Below are 23,365 nucleotides of genomic sequence, written 5' to 3'. Positions count from 1 at the left end.
TATATGTAAAATTATAACCCACAGTGCTGAGAGCGTGGGGCCTTGTATGTGTGAACAAAGTTATCCTGAGGGTTTGGGGTACTAGAGTCTGCTGCAGTTTCAACTTGAGTTAGGTCCACTTTAAAAAGAGTTTTTTTTTAATTTTTAAAACCAAAAGATAATTTAAAATGTTTTGTTTTTAGTTTTTGCGTCTGAATCATAACTAAAAGGACCAGTTTTGGAACTTAGTTTAGAACCAAAAGGGGTCATTTCTTAAGTTTATTTTACAGCCAAAAGCTTGATACACAGATCCCTTGTTCTGGACCACACTACTTTAGCTTTCAGACCCTCTTTGTTCTATCCCTCTGTCTTTCTTGTCTTCCTCCATCCTGTTTCATACTGGGGTGGTCCTGCGATTGGCTGTGTTGGTGTGCGCAGAGTCCTTATTATCTTTGGGTATACAGTTATGAACTTGGAGGAAGCTGTTATCCGAGTTATAAGTGGCCGTTGGAGTACCGGCCGACTTGAGAGGGTCGCGGCTCAGCGTGTACATGGAGATCTCGGTGGAGGGGAGGGTGTTGAAGCCCTTGAGGCCCACAGGAGAGGCATCTCGGGAGTGGGATGGCTCCGTGGACCGGGAGCTGGACCGGCTGCGCCTCTGATAACGGTAGCGATAGCTTGGAATGCGAGTGATTGCAGAGGACTGGAGGTAGTCTGTGGCCCGTGCTGTGGCCCTCAGCTGTTTGTGGCGGTCAATGAACATATGAACAGCAAGCACCCCCACCATTTCGGCAATAATGAAGGAAAGGGCCCCAAAGTAAAAGGACCAGCCATATGAGTAGCTGTTCTTCTTTGAGTCGCTTTTGGAAGGGTCACCTGCATTGGCTGATATGTAGACAATGATCCCAATGATGTTGCTCAGGCCTGTGGATCATATATAATGGAAACAAAAAGTGAGAAAAAGGGATCAAACCACATACAAAACTAAAATAATCGAATTGAGAGTAAAACATGAAGGGCATAGCATTTATTTAAATACATAAATGTGAGTAGGAAACCAATAAAATAGCTTATATGTCAACGTTATTGAGCATATCAAATTACTAGTAACTAGTGTTGTAAATGGGGTTGGAGGCAAGGCGAGAACCTTGTCTAAATGAGAACCATCCTAGGGGCGGCAACGTAAAGTTTCCCACTTGGCAAATCCGATTTTTTCCCCCCCTGTTTAGACACTTTGGATGCCAGCTGACCTGAATCAGCTGCTCTGCTTCTTGCCATGAGGGTACTGGGCTACAATGACTAACTTGCTCCTATCCTGCTATTGTCCACTAACGTTGCCAGTCACCGTCTCCAGATAAATGTATTGCAGATAGAAGAGGGGTGACTGGTGTTGCTCATGTGACCAGAGCATTGGAGTGTACTCAGAGACAGCTTAACAACAGGGTGGCTAGAGCAGTCACACTGGAGCCCACGCACACTTGAGGGCCCCCACATAGAGTTTACATTACGAGGCACTGTGGCATATGTGAAATGGGGTTTATGTGTGGCAAAATGTGAACTGGAGCCACTACAGTGTGTTTAACGCATTTCTGCTTGGCGTATTTACACATTATATGGCCCTGAGTGTACTCATTATAGTATCTTCATACTTTACTCAAATGACTAGTGAAATGAGAGGCTGCATTCTCTAGAATATTGGCTTAATACACAAAATGGCTGCATTCTGTGTCATTGGGCAATGGTTACACTTTAAGGGGAAGCATGGGTTAAGAAATTAAGTTGTCAGCAAGAACAATTGCAAATAATGTTAAACATTTTCCAATGTTTTCAAAGAAATAAAAATATAAATATGAAAAAAAAAAAAAACTACCAACATGCAGTAAATGTTTTTTTTTTATATATATATATATATTACCTTGTCACATAATTTGGTTATTTGACATGACAGATTGCTGTACAGTGTTGAATAAAAGACCCAGTTATCAGTGTCACATTATATGACACCATTTTATAGTGGTATATTTTGTACACTGCTTCACTGATTACCAACGTTATTCCTCTACCATAATTTAGCGCTAAATACATAATATTTCAGAGAGTTTACTAATGTTATACTGTAGCACATGTTGGATGTAATAGCTTATTTAACAGGCATTTTAAGCATAGTGTCATTTCAGGTATATATCTTACTTGTTTTCCATGATAAGGACTAACTTTGGTTACCTGCAGACACAAAGAAGATGCCAGCGCTTAATATGATATTGTGTCGGGTTTTGTAGAACTCGCTGGCTGCAATGCAAAGCCCTCCCATGAAGAGCAGGATCACACTGAGGATAGGGAATATACTGGAAGCCCTCACAGCTCCTGTAGAGAGAGAGTAACAGGATCACGAAGAGCAAATGTCTGTTTAAGCTTTGAACATCCACACAACAATAAACCACAATATTACTGCTGGACAGTGAGGGGTTTATCACAAACGTCTGGCAATAGGGAAGGAGGAGGCTGTTCATGAGAATAGATCTTCAAAATATGTCTGAACACGGATTCTGTGCTGTGTGACTGGCTATGGAGGACTATGTGCACTGTGAACGTGGGTAACAATCAGGGACATTGAGACCATGGTGGGCCTGGCCAAATCTGGGATGTATAACCACTCCTACTCCGAAAAGCAGCTGACTCAGGCACCCATAGGGCTGTTTGAAAAAGCCCAGGCACAGATTATTAGAATCCGCCCTACCCCCTCTCAACGCCTTTGGTGGCAATGGGGGAACTACAACAAAGGGACTGCAGAGGTGCCTGCAAATGGGCCTCTAAAAACATTTTGGCAAATGGAGTCCTTGCAAAATTGCAGTGGGTTGTGCTTTCTGTGCAAAATGGTGGCCAATTGAATAATGGAATAGTCTCAAGCTAGGGCACTATGGGCGGAGCTGGGGTGCCAAAACTTGCATCTTGGCTACAGACCCATTTGGTCCTACTTAGGCCCACTTAATGGATAAAAAATACAGTATGCTGAATATTGGAAAATGCACTAAGATGTGCTTGTAGTCATATACATTAGCTATATAAATATTTACACTATCTGGCATTTTTCACATTTTATGTTCTTAGTGAATTTTGGAATCCTTGCCACTGATCAACATGCATTAGTTTGTAATGTCAAATTTAAAAACTCTCTCCAACAACCACCTTCCTTAATTTAATTTAACACTTGTAAAAGTGCCTTTAGTTGCAGTGACAGCTGTGAGTCTATTTGTGTGCATCTGTATACTGCAAATGTTTACACATTCTTCTTTGTAGTTTTGCTCTTCTTCCATCAGGTTGCATGGGGAACATTACTGAACTGCAATTTCAAAATCATTCCACAGATTGTCACTGGGATTAAGGTCTGTGCTTTTACTGGGCCACTCCAGGGCATCCTTTTTTTTTGGTATTTATGTCATTTAAAAGTGGCTATTAAAGTAAGCTTTGTCCTGATTGAAAAAACATCTTCTCCCAAGTCCTAAGTTGTGTGCAGAGTGCAGCAGATTTTCTTGCTACATTTATTTTTGTAAATTTTCCCTGTCCCGGAAGTGGGGAAATTAGCATTTTGTCCCTCCATTTTTTCTTCACAGTAGGTAGAATAGTTTATTAGGCTTGTCCCAAGCATGATAAGGCCAAAAAGTTTACTTTTGGTCTCCCACAGTCATGCAGAAATATGTAGGGGAGTTTTTTCCAACAATAGATTTAATTTTGCCCCCTCACATAAAGCACAGCTTTGTGAAGTGTCTAGGCTATTGTTGTCCCATGGATATTGTCTCCCACAGTAGACTGTAACACTGTCAGAGTTGCTATAGGTCTTTTAGTGTCCTTTCTTTCCTCCATTTTGGTGTAATATGTTATAGACTAATTGATTTGTGCCATAATAGCCCCCATTTTACTGATAGTCTTGTCAGTATTACAGGATATATTAAAAGTCTTTGAACAGTCTTCTTCACTTCCCTGATTGGTGGTATTCAATAACTTTTTATTTGATTTGCTTTGAAAGTTTTTAGATCCTCATGATAAAACTCTTGTTTAACAATGTACTAACCAACTACAGGATCTCTTACAGACTGGTGCATTTATTTTAGAGCAATTTACACTGACATACTGTATACAAATGGACTCCGATCAATTATTTTGTGACCTCAGGAGATATTAAATACTTTTGTAAACAATTGTTGTTTGTTTTTATTAGTATTTATTTAAAAACATGCTTTGCATATCGTCTAGCGTGTATGCGGCATTAGTGCTCAATCCAATTGTCTGCGATGATCCCGTGTTTGCAAGTCATCACGACAAAAGCCGCATAGGGCTCCGAGCAAAATTATGCGAATTCGGGCTCGGAACGGGCCGCGAGGGGTGCGAGATGCAGTGCCATTGCCAGCATTTAATTCTGTGGCAATGGCACAACGCACCCTTTCGCAAACAATTGAATTGACCCCTTATTTTCTTCATTTGATATCACCTATTATTTTCTGTTGATCAATGGCAAGAATTCACAAATAGATCCATTATAATTCCATATTGTAGAAAAAAAAATGGTGAACACTGCCAAAGGGGATAAAAACTGTTTAAATTCACTGTACAGTAGGTTGTGTAGGGACCAATTAAAAAAAAAATAGCTGGCTTTCAAGTTTTATGCATGGATAAACTATTGAAGGTACGAAGGTGAACACACTTTTAAAGGTATATGACAATTTAATTACAGAATTAACAGAAAAACCAACAACAACAATCTTTATTACCATATCATAGTTTGCATCCATCTGGTTCTTGAAAATTCAATATTAATTTGAAATTTGTATTTCAACTTAATTCAGCCTATTTAAACATAATTGTAAAGTAGCAAAATAGATTGCATGGTTTAAGAAATCAATTCTCGTTGATTGTACCTAAAATATAAAACAATTACCTATGGTTGGAATCAATGGGTATTCACATACTCGTGTTAACAATTGTGGGACTTACAAGCTATAAAACATGCAGAGGCCCGTGCGCATTTTTTGTGCAAATGCATCAATTTCATTGTGCTGAAACACTGACTGTTTAGAAGTTCACCTGAGCATACCCCATGTGATCCACTGTTTGGGGCTGAGATCCTTTTGTGCAAAGGTAAATACCACTTTGGAGGGTTTTGATAAACCAAGAGATGTGGACACAGACCTATAGAGCTACCAAGGGATTTAAATTATCCTGCATTTGATCCTATTGCTGTCACCCTGCTGGTAGAAATGTAGTACAGTGTGAGCACTAGAAAGCATAAACACTCCCTTATTGTGCGTCCCAAAAAATTGCTAAAATGGAAAGCAGATATATTAGAAAAATCAGTTTTGGCAAAGCCGTGTGCAGTTTTCCAGTTGCGGCTCCAGAGGTGGGGTTGCAGTGCAGTTCAAAATTCAAATAGGGGCCCCACACCAACTGTCACCCCAAACACTGCCAAACATCATCGGCCGGGACTCACCGGCAGTTGGTGTGGCTCCCCTATTTGAATTTTGGACTGTGCTGCAGCCCCACCTCTGGAGCCACCACTGTGTAAGACCCCTACTACTTGAAGGCCCTACTGCTAAGCTACTACATTTCAGAGAGAGCAATCCTGACTCAACTAGATAGAGCTCACCAAGCTTAATGATGTCTTGACTGACAATTATAGGATCTCCATTTACCCCCATTATTCAGTTGTATTGCAGATGCAGTGGGCTACTTTACTTCTCTATGTGACCTGAGAAAGGAAAAATCCCATATGCTATGGTCTCAGTTGGTGAACATAAAATGTCATTTCTACACTGGAAGAGGCACAATACTGGTTGCACACTATGAAAGCTTTCTCACTGATCCTGGACTGTGAAAAAAAATGCTTTTTCCTGTACTGCTATATGTACTAGTTTTGGTGATGAATCCTCTTGCCAAAAATCTCATACGTCATTAGACTTGTTTTTTACATAGTTTGTGTTACCACATTGAGGTCCTGATACTGAGATGGGAGTAAAGCCAGTAACTTTGCACCTTGGCAAACCATGTTGCACTGCAGGTGGGGCAGATGTAAAATATGCAGAGAGATGTAGATTTGAGATGTTCAAATTTAAATCTAAGATGCATGATAAAAATAAAGCTGGCAGCATTTGTGGGCTGCATGCAAAACTAATAAATGTATTTGCACCCCTTGCAGTGCAACATGGTTTGTTCCAGATGCAAAGTAACTTTTTTGCTTTACTCCCATCTCAGAATTAGGTCCTTAGTTGCTATAGGCTCATCAGAGTTTAGGTTAATAAGCAGGGAAGAAAAGGGTCACATGAGGTTTGTTGCTGCATATGTTATTGCGTTTTGTTTTAATGTTTAATGACATTTCGATATGTCATGCAAATGTTAACTGCTCAAATTATTTTGTTATGCAAAGCACACTGTGCTGTTTACTGTACCTTATGTCCTGCCTATTTTCTAACCAGATTATGTCTCCTACACATATAGCTTCATGGAACATTAGGGTGCTCAATTTTTAATGGGCCTTGATGTTTCAGCATGTTAAAAGGCTTAGCTCGCACATGCTGCTCTTGTTAAAGACATCTGGTGAGCCTGAGTCCTGGGCATCTCATGCTACTTACTCTACTCATTCTAGAGAGGCATCTCTCTGAGTCAAAAAGAATGTTGATTTTGACCTGATTTTAGTTCACGCTGATCATTTTGCCTAATATACAGTACTTAAAGTGCTGCATGATTTTACTGGTCCTGCTCATCATAATTGTTAACAGATATGTTCCTCACCCATTTAGCATACAACTATTTAACATTATGACCTCCAAATTGGTGACCTTATCTACAGCCCCAATTTTGTACATGGACAACTTTAATGATGTGCTTGTCCCTTCCTGAATAGATTTCCACCTTAGTCACTGAATTTGTTAGCCTGGACTCCGCCATATAAACTTTTAGTCTGGTGTTTGGTACTGTAGAAAATCTCTGCTATTTTAATACTACCAAATCAAGCCTAATACTACCAAATCTCCTTCCCCCATCCCCTCCCTACCTTTACTTTACAGTCTTTGACCTCAACATTGCTGGACCAGTGCAATGATAGTATGTATCATCCCCGGTGTGTAGGGATAGGTATAAACTTAAAACCATATCCAATGGCTTATATAAGCCATTTATTCTTCCATCATAAAGTCTGGAGCTGCTTAAAATTTCATAATTCACAATCTTAATATACATCAAGAGTTTATGACTTTATGGTGGAAGGATAAATTTTCATATATTGAGAAATAAAGGTCCAGTTTGGGGAAGGCATAAAGTTGCTGACGATACTGAGGCTATGGCCAGAGCTGCTTAAATTTCATAATTCACAATCTTAATATGCATCAAGAGATATAGGAAGAAGTTGTTACATGTTTCTCAAAGAATGTATAGACCAGAACATAATAATGGACATAGGTTTGCTTTCTTGACGCTTAACCAGAATTTCTAGGATATAGCTTTCAGTTGATCATTTTTAATTTAGCTATGTTGCAGCCATGGAGGGTATATACTCTTCTAGAGCTGGCACTAGTGTCAGATATTTTGATCTGGATTGTTTATTATCTTCTAGATCCAGCTATTTAGATCTGGATGGCTTATAGTTACTCTTCCAAAACTTAGCTATTTAGATCTGGATGGTTCATACTCTTCCAGAGCCAGATATTTAGATCTAGATGGTTTATTCTCTTCTAGAGCAGGCTATTTATATTTGTATGATTTATAGTCTTCTAGAACCGGCTATTTAGATCTGGATGGTTTATACTCTTCTGGAGACAGTTATTTAGATCTGGATGGTTTATACTTTTCTAGAACCAGCTAAATATGAATGGTTTTTCCACTTCTAAAGTTGGCTATTTATATATGAATGGTTTATACTCTTCTAGAGCTGGCTATTTAGATCTGAATGGTTTATACTCTTCTTGAACCAGCTATTTAGATCTGGAGGGTTTATGCTCTCATAGAGCCAGCTATTTAGATGGATTCTAATCTTCTACTGTGAGCTATTTAGATCTCTATGTTTTATAGTCTTCTAGAGCTGGCTATTTATAGCTATATGGTTTATACTCTTCTAGAGCCAGCTATTTATATCTGTCTATTTTATCACTTTTCTAGATGGCTATTTAAATCTGGATAGTTTACACTCTTCTAGAGCTGGCTACTTAGATACGGATGGTTTATGCTCTTCTACAGCTGGCTATTTAGATGAGGATCTGGATTGTTTGTGAGTAACAATCCTCACAAAATTGCACACTATAGGTAGAGAAGGCCCCTTTTACAGAGTTAGAGGTTGAATGTTGAAACTACTGTCGTTATTTTTATTCCTCAATAGTAATTTTATCACTCACCTCCTTTGAATGCTTAAAGCAGTAATTGAGGCTAAATAATTTGTCATAATCACTACTGAGTCTGTAATGGTACTGTTTATTTTTACAACTGGGAAAAAGCCTTGAGAAGAGTGAATCATAATGTCATTATTAAATTGTGATGACCCTAAAAATAATTATTAGCAATAAGACTTAATGCAGTATTTTCTTAAATAGTCTATCCAGACCAAACTGGTTTTATGGCAGGTGTAAAAAAATATGAACATAAAATGTTTCTTGTTGAACTTTTTTTCCTATTTTTGGTAATGGTGGCTCAAGGGTTGTGGCAAAACTCGCAATACGTGTAAGGCTAGGCAGTGTGTGTACAAATTTGTACAGTTCTTCACTTGGTTTGGGTCTACACTCAGTTTTACTTTCTCTAAATTGGCCCCAGCCAGTTACGTGGGTACTGTTTAGGAAGGAGGTTGTCTCCTTTATTTTGAGTGCGACCATAGAGGAATCCTTCTCAACATTTTTTAACAGATTGGGACAGTTGTACCTGTTGTGATATTGAACCTGGTACTTTCTTTGACATGGTCTGGATTTGCCCCTCACTACTCAAATTCTGGTCAGGGATAAACTAGTTTCATAACTAGACACTGGAACTTCCTTCTGTTGAAATCACCTGTAGCATGTGTCCTCATCTACCTGGACAGAAAGAAAAATTGCATTTGTGCTTTGGATAAAACTTTATTTTGTTTACATAGTGCGCTGCGCATGGGACAGTCTTTATACAAGTGGTGAGTGCAGCTGCAAATTGTCTCTTGATTTAACGGACTCCATTCAAATTATAGCGCTTTGGTAGGAAAGCGCATTTCCATACGTACTCAAAGCAATGTAATAAAAAGCTTAACGCACACAAGTGTTATACATGTAATAAAGGTATGCAGTCACAATGTCAGCAATCACAATGTCGGTAGCAAACTGTCGACATCAATAATATCAACACATGCATGGTCAATATCGACATTAAGGCCATGTCGACATTATCGAGTTGACATGATGAATGATGACATTATGAAAATGAGACTAGATATACCAAACCTGAAACAAAGGGAGACTCCATGTCCTCTCACCCTTATGGTTTATTTAAGGCATAAATTGGAGTAAACCAAACAATATTATAGAACAAAAAAAGGGAAGTTTCATTCAATTGATAAGAGTTTGGACTATGAAGTGACATTACAGAACAAGTTCTATAGAACTTCTATGGACAGTGAGGTGCAATATCAGTTTGTAAAGGCTCCCAGGTGTGGAGAGGAGGCATAGGCTAAGCATTATGTGTGCAAGACCAAGGTGTTTTGCGGTATACTGTACATCAAGGTGTAATTCATAACAGGTTCTGTAGGTATGCAGTCGGGAAGCCGGCGGACCTAATCACGACAGCCGGCTTCCCAACTGCTTAATCCCGGCGAGGGTTAAATGACCGGCGTCTACATCTAGACGCCTGTCATTTTACCGACGCCGGACCGGCACCCGGCATCCTGATCGAAGTGATGCCGGGCGCTGCTGCGGACAGCCGCGCAGGGGGGAGGGTTAGGGCTCCCGGGGGGGATTTAGGGTTAGGCACCCCCCCGGGAGGTTAGAGTTAGGCTAGGGGGAGGGAGGGTTAGGCACCACCGGGGGGGATTTAGGGTTAGGCACCCCCCAGGGGACTTAGATTTAGGTGGCGGGGAAGGGGGGATTAGGGTTAGGCACTGGGGGGGAAGGTTAGGGTTAGGCACCCTAAAGGAGGGTTAGGGTGGGGGAATAGGTTAGTGAATACTTACCTGGGGATGATCGGGATTTTCATCCTTGTCAGGCTGCCGCTATCGGGATTTGAACCGCCGGCCAGGGGTCCGGCGGTAAATCATACCAATTCCGTCCTATAAGGGTTTTCTTTGTAAACTGCAGAGTTTCAACCCTACATCCCAAAAGGCATTTTTTTTGACACGTGCCGGTTTTCTAATTGTGTACTTTAATGTATCAAGAGAATATGAATATGCTAAATGTTGCTACTGATGGGAAAAGCTGGATAATTTAGTGGTTCCTCCTATTCCTAGGAGAAAAGCACCATCATCTTCTGTAGTACTGTACTCTTGCTCCTCATATTGGATCCAAGTGAGACTTGTCATTCCTGGACACAATATATAAATGAGCTTCAAGAGCTAAATAAATGATGGGTGCATTCCAGGTTCAGCCAGTGGCTACAGAGCCATACGCCCCCTGAAGGTGCCAGGTGCCAGCCATTACTTTCACTGTAATATTTTTGGTATCACCAAGACACAGGTTATGAGGTAATGACAGGTCTAAAATACTAGTACACTATATGTTATGTTGGTGCTGAAATCCTCAATTACTTGAGACTAGATTGTTATACATAGGGAACACTCCAAACTATCCAGCAAACTGCTACCACTAAGCCAAACATGTCATATTGTCAAGCCTAAAACTTAAAACAAAACCACCACCTGAAGTCACAACAGAGAAAAGAGGCTTTGAGATCATTATTATTATGATTTGTGATCATAAATGCCCCACGATAAGGGCCTTATTCAGAGTTGGACGCAAACGCAAATGCGGCCTGGTTAATAATTGCATTTTGCGATCTATTCAGAGATGGTTGCAAACACAAGAAGCGACCAACTCCGCATGTACAGCAAAAGCACCTCCCTTCGCCAAGCAAGCTACAAGAGCATATGCACCAGGAATACAAAAAGAGGTGTAGCTTGGCTATGAGTACAGGTATTGCTAAAAAACACAGTACATAATTAATGCACATTGCAGTAAATGGTCGGATAATGCAATAATAAGAACTCAACTAGTTTAGAGTCTGTTATAAGCAAAATGAACCAGATGCAAATATAAAATTAAAACTTTTTTTAAGTACATACTAATAAACATGAGTACCATTCGCTTTCACAAAACGAGTATCAAACACAATTTGTTTTAAAAACAAGTACTCAGTACATTATAGTATTGCTTTTAAATCAGAGCTGCTACAGTTTTACTTAATTTGCATTATTGGGTGTGTCTTAGACACATTCGACCAATTAGACACAGCCTGCGGCTGACAATAAGATTTGAGTATGCAGAAGTCTTGTCCCTCCAAGAAGACACATTTGTGCTATGGTGACAGCAATTCAGGCGCATTTCGCATTGACCTGCCCTTACTGTACTTTGGTTGCGTCTACATACCCAGTTCATTTCCCATTGTAGCCCCCTTGATGAAAGGAGTCAAAAGTTAAGCTTGCCTGAAAGACGTGCATGTACAATTAGTGAAGAGCAAGTAACGCTGTAACTTGCTTTTATAGCCAGCTCTGAATGAGGCCCAAAGTCCGCTTAAATTCTATAACTATGGAATATGCTATCACAGTCCTGCCGAATTTGCCATCCAGCAAGGTAAAATTCAGAAAATTATAGACAGGGAATTTATATTAACATATGTATACACAACTCAAATAGAGTTTTAATATATACTAGTATTAGACCTATCGTTCGAGAAGTCGCTTGTCTCTCCCCTCACCGTCCTACGAACTGTATGGTGAACTGGTCCGTATTCCCCAGCCTAGCGCCATGGCGCCTCTTACAATGGAGCCCTCTGCTGACACTCTCCTCCCCACATCTGTCTTGGCCAGTCATGAATGGGTGATGGGCATGTAGGGCCTGCTGTGCCTAACTGATTGGCTGCGAGGTGGGACTGTCGTGAATGTGTGCTGCACGTATAAAAGCTCACTAATCCGCACTGGTCCCTATTCTTGTTGGAATATATAATATATATATATATATATATATATATATATATAGTTATTGGGATGCCCCTCAAAAATTCACGAGTTGATTGTCAGATATATGCAATAAGGGGGTGCTATCATTTGACAATTAGCAAGTTGCAAAGTTACAAGAAGAAGAAGAAGAAAAAGAATTGCCATAGATTGATGCACCTTCATTAAAACAGAACTATCATTTTTCATCTTCTAAAAGTCTTTATTCAAGTAATAAAACAGTGACAATGTAAAAGGATAGAGTGGTGTTCATAAGAAAAAGAACATAGAGTAATATAAGTATCCAGGCTGTTTCAAGGGTTCGTGGATGACTACTTTGACTTCCGGGATTGGCAGAATTTCCATGTACATCACGTGCATGGACATTTTGTCATCTCTGTAATTTAGTTAATATTATACCTATTTGGAACTAAGCTGAGCCCTAGACCTGATTTTATTTGTATTCTTTCAGTTGGAGGATTAGGTGGTCCTTCTTTTTTCAGGTGGCTGCACAAGTAAATTATTTGACCTTTGGGACTTTTCGTTTTTACAACCTTCAGAATTTTTCCTAAAGTAGTTTACCACTTTTTTTGTATATAGTATATTTTTTAGATAGCTACAGATTCCAAAAGACAATGTATTGGAATAATTGTTTCAAAAAGTTGCCATGAACCCAGTACAATAGAAGAAAAAGTTAAAACATGCAGAGCTGCCGTAGTTAAATATTACTTGCCATTTTTGTAATGTTTAACAAATAGAGGTTATATACTTGAGGTTTCAACACCTTTAGAGAACTTACACGTTTAGGTTTATTGGTGAGATTACCATAATCCTTATCTTGCCTGAACTAAACATCTATGCTTTAAAGAAAGACAGGTGTGACTTTTACATGACGCCACTGACGTTGTCAGATTTCTGAACTGTTTAAAATTGCAATACTCTGCATCAAAGGACATCTGCAGAGACTCCAGACACTGCGCCTGATTCAGAGATAGTAGGTAATGCAGCCGCACTCGCAGCAGCTATCGCAATAGCGGGTGAGGGAATATGCAAATGCTAATCTCAGCCTTCCCTTTGTGCTGGACAGTGCGATGGAGTCTACGAGCAGTGAGATGCCTACTGTCAGGCTGTGTGGTCTGTGCATTTGCCATTTAGTGTGTAAACACACCAACATCGAAGCAACAACGACCATCAACATTTGCGGCAGCCTACGGTATACTATAGCTACATTCTTCTTATCCAACTTAAGGTGCCCATACATGGTGCGATATAGCAGCCGATCCGATGGATTGGTACGATATCGCTGCTATATCGTACCGTGTGTGGACATGATATCGGCCAGTGCGTGCTCCCGTGGGGTGGTACATCGCACCTCCAGATCTTTCTGCATGTTAAGTTATCTGGGGATGCGATGTACGATCCCATGCAGCGCTATGCGAGTGGGGGAGGGGGGTGCCGCATATTGGGCGATCGGGCAGCGGATCGCCCCATGTGTCAGGGACCACCTGATATGTTGGGTTGCGTCGCAAGGTGCATATCGCACCGTGTATGGGCGGCTTAAGCGTGGACTCTGAAGCATTGTATTTACAATTGAGAACGCAGCAGCATTCAGCCTGTGACACTCTCCTAACATGCCCATGAAATGGCTCCTTTTTGCAATCACTTTAGATCACTTCCCAGTCTCCACCTAGAAATGCTAAGGGCTTGCAAACCCCTAAGATTTTCTCGAATAGGCGTTGGTAATAAAATTAATTGGGTTAAAAAATAGGTTGGATACCATTCGTGGAGGAAATTACATCAGCCGTTGTGATTTATGAATTCCACAACTCGGGTTATTGTCCAAAGAATTTATCTGACTGCTATGCCTGGAGTAACATATGTGAGCCCATCAAACACAGCATCATCATATCTTGTGTTTTACAATCATGCTTGCCAACATTAGGCCTGATTCAGAGATGTACGCTAATGCAAACGCATTTGCGAATTTTGACGCTTAGCAATTGCTACAATACGCTAATGCATCAGCCGGCAGAACTTGTACTGAGATGCCCACCGAAGCCCTTGCAACTCCCGCAACTGCATACACAAATGCAGCATTGAACGCAGATCCTGAAAACACTGACACCTCAAATGAGTCTATGGTCACTCAGAATGCTCTCTGCGTCTGCAATCGCAGACGCTGGCTAGTACACGCCCAGGCAACGGCCCCGCCAAGCCCCCGCATTTTGTCTGGAATTCTCCGTAACCACCCACAAAATGGTTTATCTTCCTGTCAATCGATTGCAAGTGAATCCTCACAGCGAGCACAATTAATTATCGGCGCATGCACAATGCGGCTGTGACGCATGTGCAAACTACCGATAATTGCTCAATTGTGTGAACATCGGAATAGCGTTCAACTCTGAATTAGGACCATTGTCCTGACATTAGGACAAATAAGCCCCAGATCTGCTCAAGCTAAGACTTTTCTATTATGCCAAACCAATTTACCACAGGGCTACACCCTTTTTAATCCCTGAAAATCAGGACTTTTGGGAATTATGTTCTAGCATGGCTCCTATCAAATTATTAGGATATAGTAGTCACTTAAGTAGCTGAGTTAAAAGAAAATACTGTGTCTGTCAGAAATCATAAAATATGGGCTTACTTGGATGAGTGCCTACAAATGCGACACTCTAAGGAAAATATTTGGGGAATTGTAGAAGAAGCTGATGCTGAACAGTCTGTGCAAAGAGAAGCTTTTCTCCCCGTCTATTACACTTAATAAATGAGCATTTTCCACACTACATTATATCAGTCGCTTACAATAATATGGTGCGGACATAAACAAAATATGTTGCTATCCGAAATTAGATGGCATTGTCATTGGACAAAAGAGATAATAAAAGCACCGGACTTACGAAGGAAATATTCAGCAGTGTCTGCTTCATAATCTGCATCCTCTGGGAAGTGGTCGATCTGTTTGCACACGCCTTTAAAATTACCTGGAGAGAGAAATTGAAGAATGTTTCAGAATTTCCTGTCTCTACTTTGGCCCATTTTCTCATATGTCCCCATTCACCTGACAGTCAGTGGTCAAGACAGGTTTTTCACTAAATATCGATTTCCACCTTGGATTTCTCTTTTAACTGTCCGTCAAGGAAAAACATTTTGTTGCTGATTAGTAGATGAGAATTATTCCCTAAAGAGATTTTGGGGAAGTCTTCTGTTATCAATACAACCTTGCACAATGACTTTCCCCTAAAAACTTAAATTTATACCTATGATTGACCCCCAATAATGGTCATACCAAAATGCCTCCTAGTAGAATGTCATCCATAATAAACGTCACATCTCTAATAATCTCATTATTACAAGAACAAGTGAAAGTGTGGTGAGAAAATTTTCAGCAGAACAAAATCTCAGCTGATATATATACTGTATATATGTATGTATATATAGTACTTTTTCAGATCTGCACTCGTACACAATTGTAATCCAACCACTGGGGTGCTTCTCAGTGTTCACCCCAATCAGGGACTCGACGTAAATAAATTTGTAGAGAACTTTTATAGAAAAATCAAGAGAGGGATTTATTCCAATAGTCACATCATATCCACAGGAAAGTACGACGTTTCGGTCTATACAAGACCTTCTTCAGGTGAAACAACCAGCCAAATAACTGTGGAACCACCACAGTGACAATCCACTAATATATACCCTAACCATACACCAGAGTCACCCACAGGTGATTTAACCGGAAATAACATCATAGTGGGTCAATTCGAACCACTCTGATGCATCGAGAATCACAGCAACCCATCCAGCAGTAAAAGGGACCCCAGCTTGCTGCTGAACACAGGGATAAAGCACATATGTCACATAACCATTGCAGTGCTCGCCTGCCGCTGTTAGAAAAGCGGCCGGAGACCCGCAATTGGAAGTGCTTCCTGTGTCACTTCCTGTTTGCTTTTACTCGCGGCTGGCCATGTGGGGAGTGTTTTCCTAGCACCATGGTAACCACACTTCCCAGTTATTACTTTGTTCACCACATCACTTCCTGTACATGGATTGCCAGCATCATATAGTCATGGCAACCCAGGCCTTGAAGTGTTACAGACTACAAAAAATATGGCAACATGTGTGAAAAAAAAACAAAGCATAAACATTGAGTGATAGTTCCAGCATGACCATTGTTGTGCCAAATCAAGGCACAATTAATCACAATACAAATAATGCAACAATGGCATATCAGTTAACATGCATCCCCAGGTAAGGCACATGGTAAAGCAACACTGGCAAGTGGCAGTCGTATATACATTTACAAAGTGCACCCATCACCAATGGGGAATATACACATAATACATAGGGCAGCACAGATGGTGTAATGGTTAGCGTTACTGCCTCACAGCACTGAGGTCGTGGTTTCAATTCCCACCACGGCCCTAACTGTGTGGAGTTTGTATATTTTCCCTGTGCTTGCGTGGGTTTTTTCCGGGTACTCCGGTTTCCTCCCACACTCCAAAAATATATACTGGTAGGTTAATTGGCTCTAAGCAAAATTAACCCTAGTGTATATGTGTGTGAGCGTGTGTGTGTATGTGTGTGAGATGTGGTAGGGAATATAGATTGTAAGCTCCACTGGGGCAGGGACTGATGTGAATGGCCAAATATTCTCTGTAAAGCGCTGCGGAATATGTGTGCGCTATATAAATAACTGGTAATAAATAAATCAAAATAAAAGTAATAATACTACTAATAATGATAATAAAATAAAATACATTGTGACAAATCTACTAGAAAAATTAGCACAAAGTAAACATACAAAGTAGGTTAAAGATCAAGTACCTAGGTTTAAATCTAATTAAAGCAAACAGCACAATAATAATATGTCATACAGGCTGAGTCTCCCATATCCAAAATGCTTGGGACCAGGGGTATTTTGGATATCGGAATATTCCGTATTTTTAAATATTTGCATACCATTATGAAATATCTTTGGGAATGGGACCCAAGAATGCATTTATGTTTTATATACAACTTATACACACAGCCTGAAGGTAATTTTATACAATATTTTCAGTCATTTTGTGGCTCAAACAAAGTTTGTGTACATACATGAAATTCATTTGTGTTTCATATACACAAAGCCTGAAGGTAATTTTATACTATATTTTAATAATTTTGTGCCCTAAACAAAGTTTATGTACATCAGAGGTCAGGGAACAGGGGTAAATTACCCCATATGGGGTAAAAATGAAATTCCTGGGGGTAATGGACAGACAGTCGGGCATGCATATGAATCATCCTATAATATAGAATGATTCATATGCATGCCCGGCTGTGCCGCATGGAGGCTCTAAGCCGGACGCCCACTGAGATGTTATTACCAGTGGACGTCCGGCTCCTTCCCTGCAGCGCCACGTTAGCTGGAGGCTGGAGTTCTCTTCTGAACTCCAGCTTCCACCTCTCTCCATGCACACTATGGGAGAGACGTCATGACGTCTCTCCCATAGTTCCGAGGAGCAGCCAGGCGGATAGGACAGCGGTGGATGCAGGAGCGGGGATTAAGGTAAGTGTTTTATTTTGGGGTTTTTTGTACAAACGGCTCTACAGGGGCATTATATGGGGGAACTACTACAGGGGCACTATATGGAAGCACTACTACATGGGCACTATATGGGAGCACTACTACATGGGCACTATATGGGGGCACTACTACAGGGGCATTAGATGGGGGCACTACTACAGGGGCATAACTATGGTGTCACTACTACAGGGGCATTTTATGGGGGCACTACTACACTACTACTATGTACATTGAACTATCAAAAAAAAAAATGGTTTCATTATCTCAGTCATGCCAAAAAAAAATCCGTATTTCGGAATATTCCGTATTTTGGAATATTTTTGGAATATTTAGATATGAGAGACTCAACTTGTACCAATATACGGAGCATCAAACCACTAATAGGAGAAGAGTCAATCGAAAATCGTGGTGAGAAATAAAAGATTTCAAAGTCATACTCTCTACGCAGGTTGAACAGACTTGCTTGAAAGAAACAAAAAAATGGTAGATGAGAATTATTCACTAGAGATTTTGGGAGAGTCTTCTGTTATCAATACAACCTTGCAGAAAGACTTTCCCCTAAAAACTTCAGTTTATACCACTATATTTTCCAGATGATTTTATTTATCAGTGTTTAGTTTAAAACCAGATGGAAAACCTATGATTGACCCCCAATAATGGTCATACAAAAATGCCTCCTAGCAGAATGTCATGCATAAAAAACGTCACATCTCTAATAATCTCATTATTACAAGAACAAGTGAGTGTGGTGAGACAATTTTCAGCAGAACAAAATCTCAGCAGACATGTATGTATATATAAACTTTTTTTTTTTTGCTCCACCACAATTAACCCTGTACTCAAGGGATAATTCCATCCATCTATCTAATATTCCTCTCCCACTGACTAGCAGAAGGGTATAAGAGTAATCACTGCTTCACACTCATTTATAGTATGGGAATGTGCAAGCAGAGCTAGATTAGTCCCTAGCATACACTGTCTGTAGTGGTGGCTCTGTCCACTTACCACATGTGCTAGAAACCATGTTGTGTTTCTCCTAGCAGGTAGAAGCAGCACTGGCACTCTTGCAGTGGGTGTTTCTTCTAAAATGCATGAATCTCTGCCATAGGATCCACTGCACCCTAATAATGCAATACATCCACATTTGGACCTGTGTGCAACTCAAAATCTGGCCTATAATGTGCAATTTCCGTAATAAATAGCGATTGTAATATTCTATTTGCATATAGGTGCTATACCACCCACGGTACTATTCTATGATTTTAGGAGATTCTGGTTACATAGAGCTGTTCCCCAATACAATAACAATACACTTTGCAATAATTAAACTTTACATGCAAACAGCATCTTCAATTGTGTTGAAATTTAGTACATGTACATGTTTGATGCAGTATTAAATTAGCTAGGTACTTTGAGATTACTGAGGTACTATGTCTTAGGGACCTATTTATCAAATAGGCGCAGAAAGACCTATACTCTTTCACTGCTTATCAAACGATAGAAAATATTTTTTCACCCTATTTATCAAGATAAATTACCAGAGCATTTGAGCGATACTGGCCTGCAGTAGCAAGCAGTGACAGTTGCAGACTCCATTAATAAAAAAAATAATAAAAAAAAATAAAATTATATATATATATATATATATATATGAGGGCCGGACCATTGTGGCTATTATATATATATATATATATATATATATATACATACATATACATATATATAATAGCCACAATGGTCCGGCCCTCATATAATGGATTTAGCTTGGTCCGGTGCCTCCACAAAAACAAGCAATAGTATATCCAATGGTCCGGCACTATTAATCCCTCTCAACCGTACAAGGATTGAGAAGGATTAATAATATAAAACAGAAGGCAGAGGAACAAATCGACGATTTGATTGATTTGTTTGTTGTCAGAGGTTATGATCGCAAACAGCTTGTACGTTTGAAACAGAAAGTCTTATTGTTTGAGGAGAAGGACCTACTTTGTAGGAAATTATGTGTAGAGACCTCAAAGAATTTTACTTGGGCCACTCAATATCACACTTTATCTCCAAAAATTAACAATATTACTTAAAAACTGTGGAATCTTGTACAGACAGATATAGATCTACAGTTAGCAGACCACACATTTCAATCATGTTACTCTAGATCCAGTAATCTTAGAGATCTTTTAGTGAGGGCTGACATATCAGGCAGAGGTAAATGTTCCCCTAAAAGTTTTTTGACCAAAAAGCTTGGTTGCTTTAAGTGTACTTGTGTGACGTGTAGACACATGCTTATTGGGGACACGTTCTGCCACCCACATTCGGGTAAATAACTACAGATCAAATACCCTCTGACATGTGAAACATCTTTTGTCATTTACCGGATTCTATGCGGCCTTTCCTACAATGGGATCACCTCTAGAAAATTCAAAAAGAGGATGGAGGTCCACAGATCTTCCATATTAAGAACAGCAGTTATTAATAGAACAACTGATCAACTAGTGGCTCGCCACTTTACTGAGGCTGGACAGAACCATACCAGCCTTCGGTACAGTATGATTGATCAGGTGCCACCCCCTAAAAGAGCAGGTGGCAGAAATAAGGTATTACTTAAACGCAATGCCTTTTGGATCCATTATTTGGATGTGATTTCTCCCAAAGGGTTAAACGAGGCCCTGCCCCTTACCTGTCTGACTTGATTAATGTTTACAGTGTCATCTTACATGCTCTTCATATCTCTTGCTTGCTTAATTATATGCAATTTTATTATGGCATTCTACTTTATTATATGTGTGTAACATAATTATGAACTGTATAATTAGTAGTATTAGTTATTTTGTATCATATTTTTATTTTCATATATATCTCCGCAGTGATGTTTACTGTTCCCTTGGTGATGGGTTGTATGTCACAGACGTGCGCCACACTGATAGACTGAGTGAATTGACTATGTGAAGTATGTTGGCAAACCTAACTGCCTTGAGAATAAGCATGACTATAATCATCTACTCTCCTAAAGTCTGGTGGTGAGATCTACTGAAGGGCTGCTTGAACAGGTCAGTAACAAACAACCATGTAGGTGCTACAAGCCGTTGCTATGTGCTGCTGAGAGCACTAAGGGGCCTATTCATCATCACTTAAGTGTCACAAAAGCAGGTGAAAAAGCACATTTTCACCTGCAATTGTGACAATTAAGTATTCGGGCCATTTATTAAGAAGGTGAAGCAGGAGATATCAAAGATATACCCTACTTACCTTCTGTTTGCGGAATGGCCCGCTATCCCCATACACTAGTGTGGGGACAGAATTCATCAAGCTCCGAAAATATTATATTTTCGGAGCTTGACTATGGGGGCATTCGCCATCTTCAGATGGCGAATACCCCCACTTGGGGTTGGCAACTCGCCCTTCCCTATGGGAAGTAGGTCCGGGTTGCGAGAAGCGACCCTTTCGGATCTCTCCTCCCCTGTCCGGCTCCTTCCGCCGGATGTCAGGGCTCTTGTGCGCATGCGTGACCTGTAGGTCATGCATACGCACCGCTGTCACTGCTCCGGAGCAGTGAAAAGATTCACTGCTCCGAAAAGGAGCAGTGAAGCCGCTCGCGGGGGCAGCTGATTTCACATCAACTGCCACCGCGCCGGAGCAATGCTGAATTGCTATGGTGGCCACGGCGAATTAGAATGTTAATTATCGGGGTCCATTCGGGCCCTGATAATTAACATCATGAATAGGCCCCTAAATGTGGCACAGAAGGAAGTCCCGTCCAGCAGTCTCACTCTGTACATGGTAAATTGTTGGCTTCTTAACAACACAGGTTGGTTCTATTTTGTACATATGGTTGTGTTTCACTTATAGTCTATATATGAGTTAGGACACATCTGTAGTTTATTTTTTGTTTTGTTGCACAATTGCCGCCCATACAGAGTGCAAGTACATTGTCAGGATTTTGAATGTTGGGATTCACCAACTGGGTATTTTTACTAGGGCATTAACCCGCTCCCCCCTCCTTCCCTTAAAATACTTGTAGCACATTAATAAAGAAGAAGTGTTTGTTGAATACCTGCCTAATCTCCCAGAATATCCAGAAGACTCCACAATGTTGGTGATCTATCCTGCATTCCCAAGAGAGTAGACCAGCCCTGTGGATCCCGCTCACTTCCCCAGTAAGGTGGGCACTCCGGGGGCTTGATTTGCAGCAAGTTGCGTCATTGTGGCCTCCCACTTTTCGATGCACAAACAACAAGATTTACAGCTCCCTTCCCTACATCTACCAACTGAATCTCTCCTGCGGATCTACCGGAGGGGACGATTCCAAAATAGGCAGCTTTGATATATGTCTTGAAAAATGCAATAGACACCAAACGGTCATATATCTGTGAAGGGAGATGTACTGTGTTCTTATAAATGACGACAAATATATTCCATAAAAATGATTTAATCTGAATTATTATAGCTAAAATACAACCCTGAAATATAGGGATGAACGGAGAATTCGTATTGTGCCAATGTGCGTTATTATCTGTCTTGTACATAGTCATCCACATTTTGGAACTAGTAAAATCAGTCTGATCAGTTGTGGGTACGACTGGAAATGTATGTGGCATAAAGAGCTTAAGTGTACAGCCTACTACCACTTTGGAGCCCTGCTCTTCATGCTCACCTTTACGTTTTTCTATGAAAATACTGCTCAGTTTAGCGGCAGCCTAATTGATGCATTAATTGAATCACAAGAGTGACGTGACATCTGGACTGCATTAATTACATATGTCACAATTTTGCTAAATTGTTCAGATGCCACATGATAGGCCAAGGCCTGGCTTACCTCACCCCTGAGGACGTCCCTTTAGAGTAAGAAATCTACAAAATGTACATCTAGTGTATACTTAGGGCCTGATTCAGACCCACTCGCGAGCGGCTGTCCGCTCGCAAGTGGGTCGATGGTGTGCACTGAGCATGCGCACGACGGAGGGAGCTCCGTCGTGCGCATGCGCCAGACGCGACGAGCGAAGGACTTTCCTTCGCTCGTTGTGTCTGATCAAAGGGGGCGTGCTGTCGATGTTGATTGACAGCACGCCCCCTTTGGTGGGCGTGCCGGGGGCGTGCCTCCCAGACGGGGGCGTTCCCAAGGGAACGCCTACCGTCAGAAGCCGGCCCACTGACATCACTAGTGATGTCAGTGGGAGTGATTTTGGCTCTGATAGAGCCAAAATCACTCCGAGCCTTGCGGTTGAAAAACTCAACCGCAGGCTCCGGCTCGCAGTGGCGATGGTCGCGATAGTCAAGACCATCGCGACCATCAACCTGCACGCTCGTATAGGCTGTGGGTGGTGACCCACAGCTATACGAGCGTCCAGGAGGACGCTCCATTTTTATGGAGGACGGCCCTCATTCAGAGCGAGCGCTCTGCTCAGAGCATCCGGCTCTGAATGAGGGCCTTAGTTATCAGTGACCTTCATCTGTACAGCTCATCCCATCAGAACACCCCACAAATGCCACCATTTTAATGTGTAAAGTATATATAAAATCACATGCAGTTGTGTCGTCACAGATATGGTCCCACAGATTTTCATTTTCGTTAATGGGACACCTTTATAAAAATTTATGTAAATTGGTAAACTGTCCTGTAATGGTGATAATTGTGCACCGTATTCTATAAAAAAAATACCAACACTTTACCTAGAGCTAGTTTAACT

General features: G+C 40.7%; 1 protein-coding gene across 1 annotated transcript in view; it reads right to left on the bottom strand.

Moving 5' to 3' along the window:
* Nucleotides 1-264: 264 nt before the first annotated feature.
* CACNG2 (calcium voltage-gated channel auxiliary subunit gamma 2) overlaps nucleotides 265-23,365 on the bottom strand; it is a 167,305-nt gene continuing 144,204 nt past the window's right edge. Inside the window, exons 2-4 of the mRNA XM_088456876.1 lie at nucleotides 15,016-15,099; nucleotides 2,203-2,343; nucleotides 265-903 (exon numbers count right to left, since the gene is read on the bottom strand). Of these exons, the coding sequence (XP_088313002.1) occupies nucleotides 374-903; nucleotides 2,203-2,343; nucleotides 15,016-15,099 (755 nt within the window). The 3' untranslated portion in view covers nucleotides 265-373. The remainder of the gene's footprint in view (nucleotides 904-2,202; nucleotides 2,344-15,015; nucleotides 15,100-23,365) is intronic.

Source organism: Taudactylus pleione, unplaced genomic scaffold, assembly GCF_031769625.1.
Source record: "Taudactylus pleione unplaced genomic scaffold, aTauple2 ptg000726l, whole genome shotgun sequence".
Classification (NCBI taxonomy): Eukaryota; Metazoa; Chordata; class Amphibia; order Anura; family Myobatrachidae; genus Taudactylus; species Taudactylus pleione.
This window is presented reverse-complemented; position numbering and strand designations above follow the sequence as displayed.